The sequence below is a fragment of the Solea solea genome, chromosome 21 (genome assembly GCF_958295425.1).
Source record: "Solea solea chromosome 21, fSolSol10.1, whole genome shotgun sequence".
NCBI classification, from domain to species: Eukaryota; Metazoa; Chordata; class Actinopteri; order Pleuronectiformes; family Soleidae; genus Solea; species Solea solea.
In genome coordinates, this window is record NC_081154.1 from 19,438,754 (window position 1) to 19,451,873 (window position 13,120).

A 13,120-nucleotide genomic window follows, 5' to 3' on the forward strand; every position below is an offset into this window, starting at 1 on the left:
CAGAGCAGGAAGAAGGTCGGTTTCGCAGGAGCTCAGAGTCTGAACCAAGTTACAGCAGGAACGAGCCCGAGACCCGGACCCGGACCCCGACCCGGATCACGGACCACGGACCACGGACCACTGCTGCTGCTCCTGCAGGAGGAGAACCAGGAGGAGGAGAAAGTGTGTGCACAAACTGCAGCAGCGCGTGCAAACCTCCGGCCACGGTCCGCACACTGCACGCGCAAAAAGACTCCAAGTGCATGAAGCGCGAGGCTCGTTGTTCTGCATCTTTGTCGCTGCAGAGACTCTGAGGCTCCTGCAGCTGCAGAGAGGAAGAGGAGGAGGAGGAGGAGGAGGAGGAGGGAGGGCCATGGAGGGAGGGAGCGACAGAGAAGCAGCAGCAGCAGAAGCAGCAGCAGCGGGCAGAGTCTTTTGTGCTTCCCCTCCCCCTCATCACAGCAGAGGGGAAATGTCTCAGCAGCCGAAGGGAGGTAAGAAACACACACACACACACACACACACCGAACACTGTTGCAATCACCGCTGCACCGTGCGCGTGCACGTGCGTGCATGTTCGTGCGTGCACCAGTGCAGCAGCAGCGCGTGCATTTTTGAAGTTGCATGTTTTTTTGTTTTTTTACATGGGTCAGTTGCATTTCCTGTTTCAGATCTTCCTCTTTAGCACGCGCGCACACACACGCACGCACACAGGTTTGTGCAGCACTGATATCGCAACATTCTACTTCCTGTTTCAAACAAATTCGCTGCCTATAAGAAAAGCATGCTGATGTTTGGTGTGTGTGTGTGGGGGGGGGGTCGATACAGTGAAATATTGCGATATTTTTTGGGTGGTGATATTGTATAGATTTTTTTAACTAGATTATCATTAAATTGTCAATTGATGTATGAGTTTATCGCAATTTATGATTTGACAAATGCTCCCGGTATTTTGCAATATTGTGATAATATCGTATTGTGACTTAAATATCGGGATAATATCATAATGTGACTTAAATATTGTGATAATATCGTATCGTGACTAAAATATCGGGATAATATCGTATTGTGACTTAAATATCGTGATAATATCGTATCGTGACTTAAATATCGCAATTGCATCGTATTGTGACGACAATATCATGATAATATCGCATTGTGACGACAATATCGGGATAATATCGTAATGTGACTTAAATATCGTGATAATATCGTATTGTGACTTAAATATCGTGATAATATCGTATCGTGACTTAAATATCGTGATAATATCGTATTGTGACTTAAATATCGCGATCATATCGTATTGTGACTTAAATATCGCGATCGTATCGTATTGTGACTTAAATATCGCAATCGTATCGTATTGTGACTTATTGTGAATGTAACCTGAAGACAGACAGACAGACAGACAGACAGACAGACAGAGAGCTGCAGTGAAACTGTTTTCCTTCCTCGCTTGTTTTCCAAGAAGTCAGAGTGAGACTGGATGATTGCACAACATGCAAAACACACACACACAGACACACACACAGAGAGGGAGAGAGAGACAGGTAAGTGAGAGAGAGACAGAGAGAGAGACCCCGGTGGTCAGAGTGTGTTTATTTCACCTTCTTCTTCCACAGAAACAGCTGATCCTCAACATTCACTTACTCCTGTGATCAATAACACACTGTGTGTGTGTGAAGGTTCTGGTGCAGATACAGGGTTCTGGTGCAGGTTCTAGTGCAGATACATGGTTCTGGTGTAGGTACAGGATTATGGTGCAGAGACAGGGTTCTGGTGCAGGTTCTAGTGCAGATACAGGGTTGTGGTGCAGATACAGGGTTCTGGTGTAGGTACAGTGTTCTGGTGCAGGTTCTAGTGCAGGTACAGGATTATGGTGCAGGTACAAGGTTCTGGTGCAGGTACAAGGTTCTGGTGCAGGTACAGGATTATGGTGCAGGTACAAGGTTCTGGTGCAGGCACAGGGTTCTGGTGCAGGCACAGGGTTCTGGTGCAGGTACAGGTTTGTAGTTATTGAAACCACCTTCTAAACCCACATGTACAAACAGTCGCGAGGTCAGACCTCAGAACTGTCCATGGACCAGTTTGTCTCTGTTATTATGTTTCTGAACCATCAGGCTCTGGTCCTGGTCCTGGTCTGGACTTGTCTGAGTAGAAGCAGAGTTGTGGCTCCACACCTCGAGAGAGAACAGGAAGTGCAGCAGCTGACAGTGTGATTCCTGAAGCTGTGGTCAGCTGTGCAGGAGCTGCCATCTTTGGAAGTGAAGAGAGTCACAGACGGTTATTTTCAAACCCCCACCTCACCCCACCTCACCCCTCCCTCTCTGTTTTCCTGCTCTCTCTCTCTCTCTCTCTCTCTCTCCCTCTCCCTCTCTCTCTCTCTCCTCTGTGGAATTCCATTCAGGAACATTTGGGATTGTTGGAATTCCACAGGGACAGTATGTGAGGGTCAGCAGTGGACACCACGTGTCTCACCCACTGAAGTCTCCTGTGATCTTTCCTCTCTCTCTCTCGCTCACATGCTCTCAGTGGGCGTGGCAGAAAGTCCTCAGCTGTTGAGACAGTGAGGACAGGTGTCGTCAGTCAGGACGTGGGCGTGTCCTCTGCTTGTGTTTCTCTGCAAATCTGAGCTGCTGCTTTCAATTAAAGACACAGTACGCGAGTTTGAATAGCCCAGCCAGAATAAAGGAGGGGGAGGTGATGCTAACAGTGAACTTAGCTAACTGTAGCAAGTGTTAGCTTCAGTTAAGTTCACACTGTAGATTTAGTGGAAACCTTAGCTTTGCTATGTGTTAGCTCTGTAAAACATTAGCTTTGCTCAGTGTTAGCTTTTCTAAATGTTAGCGTTGGTTAATGTCTGCTTTGCTAACACTAGCTTCACTCAATGTTAGCTTTGATCAGTGTTAGTTTTGTAAAATATTAGCTTTACTCAATGTTAGCTTTGCTCAGTGTTAGCGAAAACCAACATTTTGTGCTAAAATTTAAATTAGCAAATTAAAAACTTTCTTTTGAACTCAATATTTTAGCAGAATCTTTTCTGTTTAAATGAATGGACTTCAGTGTCTCTCTCACACACACACACACACGGTCCCTCCCTCAGGAACTTGGTCCCGCCCCTTTAACACTCACCTGCAGTTTAAATCTTCAGGATCTTTATTCTCTGTGTGCATCAAACTTGTTACTATGGCAACAGTAAATGATGGACATGTATCGTGTGTGTGTGTGTGTGTGTTTTCAGGAAAGAAGAAGCCGGTGCTCAAACTCTCCAAGGAGGTGTTTGAGCAGCCTTCACCTGCTGCTGTGTAAGAATCTTCATGCTCTTCCTCTTCCTCTTCCTCTGTCTGAACTCTCTGAGTTCAGGGTTTTTCTTTCTGTTTGTGATTTTATTGTTACTTTATTTTCTTTCCTTCAGTTTGACGTTGAACAGAAAATGAAATGTTTCATATTTAAAGCCTAGCTATCCTCTCTACTTCAAGGACAATAACACGAAGGAAGATAACAAGGAAATCATAGCAGAAAGATTTAACGAATTCTTAGTCAATGTGGGGCCGAATCTGGCGAAGAACATTCCTGACTCACTCCTTCACTGTGACCACTTTGATAAGGACAGAGACAGAAACCCCAGCACGATGTTTCTCACCCCAGTGAAGGACGGAGAGATTAGACACCTGGTCAACAAATAGCAACAAGTAGCAAAAACATCCACGGATGTAGATGACCTCGACATGAGGCTAATTAAGAAAGTCATAGATGACAGGGACATTTCCCACCAAAATGAAAGTGGCAAAAGTAGTGCCATTGTTCAAGAAAGGGGACATACACACATTTACTAATTACAGACCAGTCTCAATACTACCACAACTGTCATTTAACGATAGGCTAGACAACTTCATTAACAAACACAATCTGCTATATATGGATTGGATCATTGTGTGACTGAGTGCTACGTGATGCTGAAACATGTTTTTGTCAAAATATCATACGAAAAAGAAAAGAAAAAAAAAGTAGTATGATGAAATTATGTATTGTACGATGAATATATGTATTCTGTGGGTAATGGGGGCGGGACTAGATAAGCTTTTGCTTCTCCCGCTTTCCCTTTCGGTTATGTGTATTGTGTGGACTATACTAAGATGATGTGTGATGATGAGTGATCTAACTGACATGACCGAAATAAATAAACATACATACAAACATAAAGTCCTTTCATTCAAATGTAACTTCATATTTATAATATTATCATAATAAAATATTTTGGTTTTTTTCAGACCTCCCAGAGATTTGGATTCTAAAGCGTGTGTGACCATCGGAGAAAAGGTGAATTTCGTTATCTTTATATAATTATGATAATTATTTCTGTTCACTTGGACTCAGATGACATGAATCACAGAAACAAACATTTAGACTTGTGTTTTACGTTTATGTCGTCCCTGTGACCGCACAGATCTATTTATTTGCTTTGTTCCAGTTTTGATATTTTATATGATCTACATTGATTTTTCTTCAAAAGATGTATCAATTGAAAGTAAAAAATGCAAACAATATAATGTTAAATTAGACATTTTTGTCCTTTAGCTGCTGAGTGTCATTTTTTAAGTTTTCATAAAAGTTTGGATTTTGAATCCTAAAATATAGAAACCACATTTCAGATATAACTAAAACATTTTTTCATTGGGATATGTTATTGTTCATATTTAAGGAATTCTAGTCTTTAAGATTTGGCACAATTGTTCACTTGGACTCAAAGACAATTGTTGGTGGTTCAAGGTCAAAGGTAGACCATGACCTCACCAACCTTTCTTTTGAATGATCTCAAGAACATCTCCAGAGAACTTTGTTCTTTTTCATCTGTATGTCCTTTCTCTCGTCGTTTCCGGAGCAGAACTTCGTGGTAAAGGCAGACGACCTGGAGCAGATCTGCGAGCTCGGCCGAGGAGCGTACGGCGTCGTGGACAAGATGAGACATGTCCCCAGTGGCCTGATCATGGCGGTCAAGGTCAGTTGTTATGAGTCGCTGCAGGACGACCACGTATCATTCCTGCATTTTCAGAAACAATCTTATCATGTTGTCTTTGTTGTCTGTTTGTCTCCGTCCTCTCTCAGAGGATCCGCGCCACGGTGAACACTCAGGAGCAGAAGAGGCTCCTCATGGACCTGGACATCTCCATGAGGACTGTGGACTGTTTCTACACCGTCACCTTCTACGGAGCTTTATTCAGAGAGGTAACTTCAGAAAAAAATGATTCCATTCAATATCAAACTGACCCTGTTTCCTCCTAGAAACAACTACATAAACAATAACAAAGCACTAAAAGTCAATTATTGTTAGTAATCAGTCACATGTTCCAGGCTGCATTTTCCCTGCAAAAAGATTCTAAATATAATTTAATGTATGGGAATTTTGTTTTGCTTATTTTGTTGTGCAACAATGTGGAATCACCTTTAAAAACTGGTATTTAAAGGGGTAAAATACTGGAAACCAATATTTTTTTATCATCTACAATGATTTTTCTTCAAAAATTGTATCAATTGAAAGTTTAAAACCCCCAAATATAATGTTAAATAAGAGTTTTAGGGAGGGGACATTTTGTCCTTAAGGTGTTGGGTGTCATTTTTTTAAGTTTTCTCTTGAGGGTTTAACTGATTCATAAAAGTTTGGGTATTTTATCATAAAATTCAAATCTTTTTCATAGAAACCACATTTCAGATATAACTAAAAAATTAACAAAAATTTCATAAGACTCAATGATTAAAGTTAGAAAATATGAACAAAATATTACAAAATATTTTACACAAAAGTTTTCAGTTACACAATCAGTTATCGAGTGATAAAAGAGGTAAAAAAAAGACGAAAATCATTTAAATTCCCAAAAATATATTTACAAAAACGTGTTGACGTGCTGAAAAACTAGAGGCGCCACCATGTAGTAATAACAGGTAATTACAGACTGAAACTGCATGTTTTTGTTTATTTTGATGTTAAAAAATGTGGAATAAAAAACTGTTTTTTAAAGGGTTAAAATACTGTAAATCATTGTTATTAGAATTTTTTGAATTTTTTTACTTAGGGAAATTATTCCTCTGCATTTGACCCATCCTAGAATTAGGAGCAAGGGGCTGCCACACTGAGTAGCGCCCGGGGAGCAATGGGGGTTGGGTACCTTGCTCAGGGGTACCCCAGCCCTTTTGGCTGGGTGGGGATTTGAATATGATCTACAATGATTTTTCCTCAAAAATTCTATCAATTTAAAGTAAAAAGATACACGATCATATAATGTTCTATAACAGTTTTAGGGACAGGACATTTTTGTCCTTAAGGTGCTGAGTGTAATTTTCTCTTGGGGGTTCAACTGATTCTGTGTCCTTAAATCTGTGTCTCTGTTTCCAGGGCGACGTGTGGATCTGCATGGAGCTGATGGACACGTCCCTCGACAAGTTCTACAAACAGGTGATCGAGAAGGACATGTCCATCCCCGAGAACATCCTGGGAAAGATTGCAGTCTCGGTGAGTCTCTTATACGCAGAACCACCTTATTCTCATCTCCCATGATACCTTGCATATATGAGTTGTGGGTGTGGCCATGGTAACTGGACAGAGTGTCTCATGAGACAAAGTGAAAGGCTCTGATTCAGTGTGTCCTCAGTAATCAGGTCAGTGGTGTTTTGTTAAAGGATGAGGGACATGGATGTGATACTGCCCCCTACAGATGAGTCAGTGTCCTCGTGTCCCACATGTCTCGTGTGTAGGGATGTGGGACAAGTGGGACGACCGTGAAGTGCAGAAACAGCGCCACCCTGCTGTCTCCTCGTCCTCTGCTCTGGACGTGTGCTCGTGTCTCCTGCAGCGCCTCCTGCAGGAGTACAGGTGGAGGTAGAACTTTAGCCAAATGTTTGTGGTCTTGTGTTGCAGATCGTTAAAGCTCTGGAACATCTGCACAGTAATCTACAGGTCATACACCGAGGTGAGACACACACCTGTCTGTCTTTCAAGCTCGTCCTAATGATCACATTATATCACATATGTGTATAATATGAGTAAGTTTGGTGGTTTAAATACAGTTGTTTGTGTTATTATTGACTTAATGTTACATATTTTGCATCATTAATGTGCCTTTATTTTGAAGTATTTATGTTGTTTCATGTCAAAACAAGCACTTTTACTTTGAAATTTCTGTGAAAAAATACCTTTATTGTGATATCATGACGGAATATTGTGTTATAATGTTTAGCTACTGAACTGGACTGTCCTCTAGACACGCCCCCTTCTTCACCAGACAAGATGCTCACTCTCTCTGTGTCTGTGTCTCTGTGTCTGTGTCTCTTTCTGTGTCCCTCTGTGTCTGTGTCTCTGTCCCTCTGTGTCTCTGTGTCCCTGCAGATGTGAAACCATCGAACGTCCTCATAAACATTGAGGGACAGGTGAAAATGTGTGATTTTGGCATCAGTGGTTATTTGGTTGACTCTGTGGCTAAAACTATGGACGCCGGCTGTAAACCGTACATGGCTGTGAGTGAAGCTTTATTATTATTATTATTATTATATGTGTATATATATATATATATATACGTATATATATGTATATATACAGTATATTTGCAGTATTTACAGTGTATTTTTCTGTATATTTTAGTGTATTTACAGTATATATTTAGTGTATTCGGTTTATTTTCAGTATATTTTAGTGTATTTACAGTATATATTTGCAGTATATATTTAACAGTATATTTAGTGTATTTTTCAGTGTATTTGCAGTATATTTACATTATCTATACAGTGTATTTTACAGTATATATTTGCAGTATATTTACAGTGTATTTACAGTATATATTTAACAGTATATTTAGTGTATTCACAGTATATATTTGCAGTATATTTACAGTGTACTTACAGTATATATTTAACAGTATTTTCAGTATATATTTTCAGTATATATTTTTCAGTATATTTTAGTGTATTTACAGTATATTTACATTATATATACAGTCTATTTTACAGTATATATTTACAGTGTATAGTCTTCAGATTAGGATTAACAGTCATGTGACTCTCCTCCCTCAGCCGGAGAGAATAAACCCTGAGACGAATCAAAAAGGCTACAACGTCAAATCTGACATCTGGAGTTTAGGAATCACCATGGTAACTGTAATCTGATTACAGGTTTATTAAACGGATTAAATACATGAAGAAAAGGGATGACACTCTCTCTCTCTCTCTCTCTCTCTCTCTCTCTCTCTCTCTCTCTCTCTCTCTCTCTCTCTCTCAGATTGAGTTGGCCATCCTTCGTTTCCCCTATGACTCGTGGGGAACACCGTTCCAGCAGCTGAAGCAGGTGGTGGAAGAACCTTCACCTCAACTTCCTGCTGAAAGTTTCTCTGCACAGTTTGTGGACTTCACGTCTCTGTGGTCAGTCAGTGTCTCTCTCTCTCTCTCTCTCTCTCTCTAATCTGCTGACTCAGTTTTTATTCTACAACTCAGCAGAAATGTAAACTTTGTGTTAGAGCCGGAAAGAAATGTGATGATGGAATATACATTTATATATAAATAATATACTTTTTTATAATAAATCAATATTTCTGTAATCGGGTTACTTTGGGGTAAGTATTCATATTATCTCACTGGATGTAAACAGATTACTGAGGGAGTTAAATCAGATTAATCAGAGTAATCAGGTGCAATCAGACTCTCTTTCCCTGTGTGTGTGTGTGTTGTTTCCACACTGAGCAGCAGGGGGCAGCAGAGACTGAGCTTCAGTTTCCTCTCTGTATTGAGTTCAGTGTGTGGTCGGTGTTTCCTGTGGAAATTCTGAATAAATGTTTTTTTTAGTTATACAAACAGACAAATATACGTGTGTGTGTGTGTGTGTGTGTGTGTGTGTATATATGTATATATTCTTCTTTTTGTTGCAGTTTAAAGAAAGTTTCTAAAGAGCGACCGACGTACACAGAACTCATGGTGAGTCTTTACTCGTGTTTAACATGAAAGTTACATTTCCAGATGAAGTTTTTTTGTCTTTAAATTCACTTTGTGATGAGAACTTTAAAGAAGCAGTCGCCTTTTTACGTGTGAAGAATCACAGACTGCACCTTTGTCACACTCCTGTTATTCATGTGTTCACACAGCAGAGGGCGCACTAACACTGTTTTATTCATGTTCCTGGAAATGTTTTCATGTTTCCATCAAAAGCTGACTTTGAACTTCTCCCCTCCTCTCTTCTCCTCTCCTCTCCTCTCCTCTCCTCTCCTCTCCTCTCCTCTCCCCTCCTCTCCTCTCCCCTCCCCTCCCCTCCCCTCCTCTCCTCTCTTCTCCTCTCCTCTCCCCTCCTCTCCTCTCCTCTCCTCTCCTCTCCTCTCCTCTCCTCTCCTCACCCCTCCCCTCCTCTCCTCTCCTCTCCTCTCCTCTCCTCTCCCCTCCTCTCCTCTCCTCACCCCTCCTCTCCCCTTCCCTCCTCTCCCCTCCTCTCCTCTCCTCTCCTCTCCTCTCCCCACCCCTCCTCTCCTCTCCTCTCCTCTCCTCTCGTCTCCTCTCCCCTCCTCTCCCCTCCTCTCCTCTCCCCTCCTCTCCCCTCCTCTCCTCTCCCCTCCCCTCCTCTCCTCTCCTCTCCTCTCCTCAGCTTCATCCCTTCTTCACCTCCCATGAGTCCAAAGACACAGACGTTGCGAGTTTTGTCAAAATCATTTTGGGCGACTGAGTCGTCGTCATCGTCGCATCAGAGCGAGAAGAGCCACGCCCACAGCCCACGCTTTCCTGCAGGACTCCTCCCACCTCCCCGCACTTTGACTCCGCCCTCCACAGAACAAAGAACCAGGAGGCGGAGGAGGAAGGAGGAGGAGTACTGTACTGTGGAGTTTAGCTCCGCCTCCAGCTGACTCAGCTGCGTCATAAAAGAAAAACTTTATTGACAGAGAAACAGGTGACAGAATATAAATATATGGTATAATGTATATGTTCGTAAACAAAGTGAAACGACTGCATGTACAGATTAAATCTCTACAGACGCCTAGTGGACACACGTGGTACTGCACTTACACTGCTCTCATTACATTACATCTCATCACACACCTGTGTGTGTGTGTATGTGTGTGTGACACATGTGTGACACGTGCGTTTTTTATCATAATTATTTTGCAAGGTTTAGCTCCACGTTTCGTAAACAGCGTTAATAATCGTGTGTCGTCACATGACACAGATTTAAAGGCCTGTCATTGGTGGAGCTCTGCCACACACACACACACACTGAGCCAATCACAATCATCTCCCCTCTTCAACACACACAACTGGATATTATTATGAATATTATTATGTTAATTATTGTTGTTGTTGTTGTTGTTATTATTTAGATCCCGCCCCTCCACACACACACACACACATTTACTGCAGTTTCTCTTATTTATTATAACTGCTGTTTTTTTCTGAAAACTTGATCCATTAGAGACGTTCTTTTGTGTTTACGTTTGTTTCTGTCGCAAACTCAAACTGGTAAACGCGCTTTAAGACTGTAACTCTGTAGCCTTCTCTGTGCCTCTCTGTAGATGAAACAAGAAATGTAAACAATGTGTCGTACTGAGAGGACAAGCTCCTCCCTCTCGCCGTCATAGCTCCACTTCCTGTTTTGGGTTTCCTGTCGCACACGACGCATGAGATCATTGTCATTTTGTGTTTTTCAGCGACAGAAAGTGTCGGACGATGTTTTTTTGGTTGATACGTGAACGTCGTGAACGGACGATGATCCTGCTGTGATCCTGATGTATAAAATGGAATATTAATATATAATTGACAGTGATTTATGATTTATTCATGTTTCCTTTGTTAAATGTGAGACGCTTCAGTCATGTGACACTTAAAACCTTATTTATGTATAAAAATGATGAAATAATGTGCTAAAAACATTATTTGACGTTACTAATGGTAACAACGGGGAGAATATGCGACTAATGCCACATTTAAAGTGAAAGTGACGTCTCCAGCCAGAAAACACGTACTGGTCCTTTAACAGACACTGTTTGGATTCTCGTCATTGACTTCCTTCTTCACTTCCTCTTTAACTTCCTTCATCACTTCTTCCTTCACTTCCTTCCTGTGTGTGTCTGTGTGCTGTTTTTCTTGGTGAAATCATGAAGTGAGTTCACCTGATTTTCTCTGTGTCTCACACACTTTTTTTGTTTATTTTTGTGTGTTTGTGTGATGCATTGTGGGATTTCCCGTCTTTGTGTGTGTGTGTGTGTGTTTCCCTCACCTGCTGAGTCTCTGGGGTTAAACGAGGACAGGAAGTCAGAGTGTAAATCCACATCCCATCCTCTCATCATCATCATCATCATCATCCTCATTGGTGACACGCGGTGGATGAGCAGCTCTTACTGGAACTAAATGCTGCTTCTTATTGTTGTTGTTGTTTTTAGAAGCTTCTGATAAAGAGACAAAGACACGAATCTGTCAGAGAATCAGAGGAAAGTTTACTCACTTTCCTCCAGTGTGTGTGTGTGTCCCTCGTCTGTCGCACAAAGTTACGGAAAAAAACAACTTGCGAATGTTGAACTTTGTGTTTTCTATGTCGCGATCAAATCTGACGTGTCTCTGAATTGTCTCTGACGTGTCTCTGAAGCGTCTCTGGCGTGTCTCTGACGTGTCTCTGACGTGTCTCTGAAGTGTCTCTGACGTGTCTGACTTGTCTCTGAAGTGTCTCTGAATTGTTATCTGAAGTGTCTCTGACGTGTCTCTGGCGTGTCTCTGACGTGTCTCTGAATTGTCTCTGACGTGTCTCTGAATTGTCTCTGACGTGTCTCTGACGTATCTCTGGCGTGTCTCTGGCGTGTCTCTGACGTGTCTGAAGTGTCTCTGACGTGTCTCTGAATTGTCTCTGACGTGTCTCTGAAGTGTCTCTGACGTGTCTCTGCGACATAAAAGACTGATGACTGTTCATTTAGAGCTCAGTAAATTTCTATGAATATTTCCGATTGCTCAAACTGCTCGTGTGCAAATGTAACGACAGAAATTCAATAAAAAAAAGAAGTATTTTTACACAACAAGTTCCTGTTCTGTTCTGTTCGTAGTCGTGATTTAAGTTTCTTGAGATTTTCTGAGTAAATCACTCGTTCAAATGATCCCAAATAATAATATCTCTTGTTACGCAGATGACACCAAAATCCTTCTGGATGAATACAAGGAAAGTCCATCTGTCTGTCAGTCACCTAACTGTCCAACAGTTTGCATGACAGACTTCAAACTTGGCAGGCGTCTCACTGAGGACACCGGTGTGTGCAGTGCCAGTTTTGGTGGCGTTTGGAAGAGAAATGTGAGAAAGAAGTGGTCGGAAATGTGACAAATCCTTGTCTCGCACCGAGAAATGTCTCCCACACCAAAGCCCATAGAGAAAATCAGTGATTTTAACATCACACACACAGGAGTTGTTGATCCACTGCTGCCTCCATCACTAAGTTCAAATGTCTTATTTTAGTGTGATCTGCATTTGAAATATTTCATTCAGACTTATCTCAGTGACACAAAGTGACCACACGAGGCAGCAGAGGACCAGCAGCTCCTGTGTCCCCGTGAGCTAAAATCACTGATTTTCTCTATGAGGTTTGGTGTGAGAGAGTGAGTGGTTTACAAACTTCAGTCTGTCTAACAGTGAGATAAAGACGTGAACATGTTCTCAAGACATCGCAGACTTAAACTGACGTAGAGATAATTAGCTGAAGTGGCTTTAATCTGTGTATAATACAAGCACATACAGGGGGCGCTCACGGTGCAGTCAAATGTATGTAAGATGCCCAATTATGTGTCAAAATGCTGTTTAAATAAACAATGATACATCCACTTGTCCGTCACATCATACAGTTGAGAAGCCCGAGGCCTTTATTGATGTTTGCTGCACTCTCAGGTCAGTGAGGAAGATTCTGCTGAGTCATGTCTACAGTCAGTAGCCATGGAGGTAACGGTCATTAAAGCCTCTCATGACAACATGAAAGAAATCCTGCAGCACAAACGTGACAACGAAGCACATGTCAAAAGTTTAATGAACATAAAAACTGAACAGCGCTGACAAAAAAACCACATCACCCCCCCCCCCCCTCTTAAAAAAAGTCAGGGGCTGCATTTCATTATAAATCATTCCCCAGATTTTAAGTGCACTGCTCAC

At 41.7% G+C, this 13,120-nt stretch overlaps 1 protein-coding gene across 1 annotated transcript; it reads left to right on the top strand.

Annotated features, from left to right (window-relative positions):
• Nucleotides 1-43: 43 nt before the first annotated feature.
• map2k6 (mitogen-activated protein kinase kinase 6) lies at nt 44-10,716 on the top strand. The gene is made up of 12 exons (XM_058621011.1): nt 44-473; nt 3,224-3,287; nt 4,254-4,302; nt 4,868-4,981; nt 5,089-5,208; nt 6,374-6,490; nt 6,896-6,947; nt 7,364-7,491; nt 8,044-8,121; nt 8,249-8,388; nt 8,892-8,937; nt 9,596-10,716. The coding sequence occupies exons 1-12, from the start codon at nt 353-355 to the stop codon at nt 9,671-9,673; spliced, it is 1,107 nt and encodes a 368-aa protein (XP_058476994.1). The 5' UTR covers nt 44-352; the 3' UTR covers nt 9,674-10,716.
• The last annotated feature ends 2,404 nt before the right edge of the window (nt 10,717-13,120 follow it).

What these genes read in the sequence shown, in the direction of transcription:
- map2k6 (XM_058621011.1), top strand. Translation starts at nt 353, where the DNA reads ATGGAGGGAGGGAGCGACAGAGAAGCAGCAGCAGCAGAAGCAGCAGCA. An exon ending in ACGGAGCTTTATTCAGAGAG is followed by an intron (nt 5,209 to 6,373) that starts GTAACTTCAGAA and finishes CTCTGTTTCCAG; the next exon opens with GGCGACGTGTGGATCTGCAT. An exon ending in TGGGAAAGATTGCAGTCTCG is followed by an intron (nt 6,491 to 6,895) that starts GTGAGTCTCTTA and finishes CTTGTGTTGCAG; the next exon opens with ATCGTTAAAGCTCTGGAACA.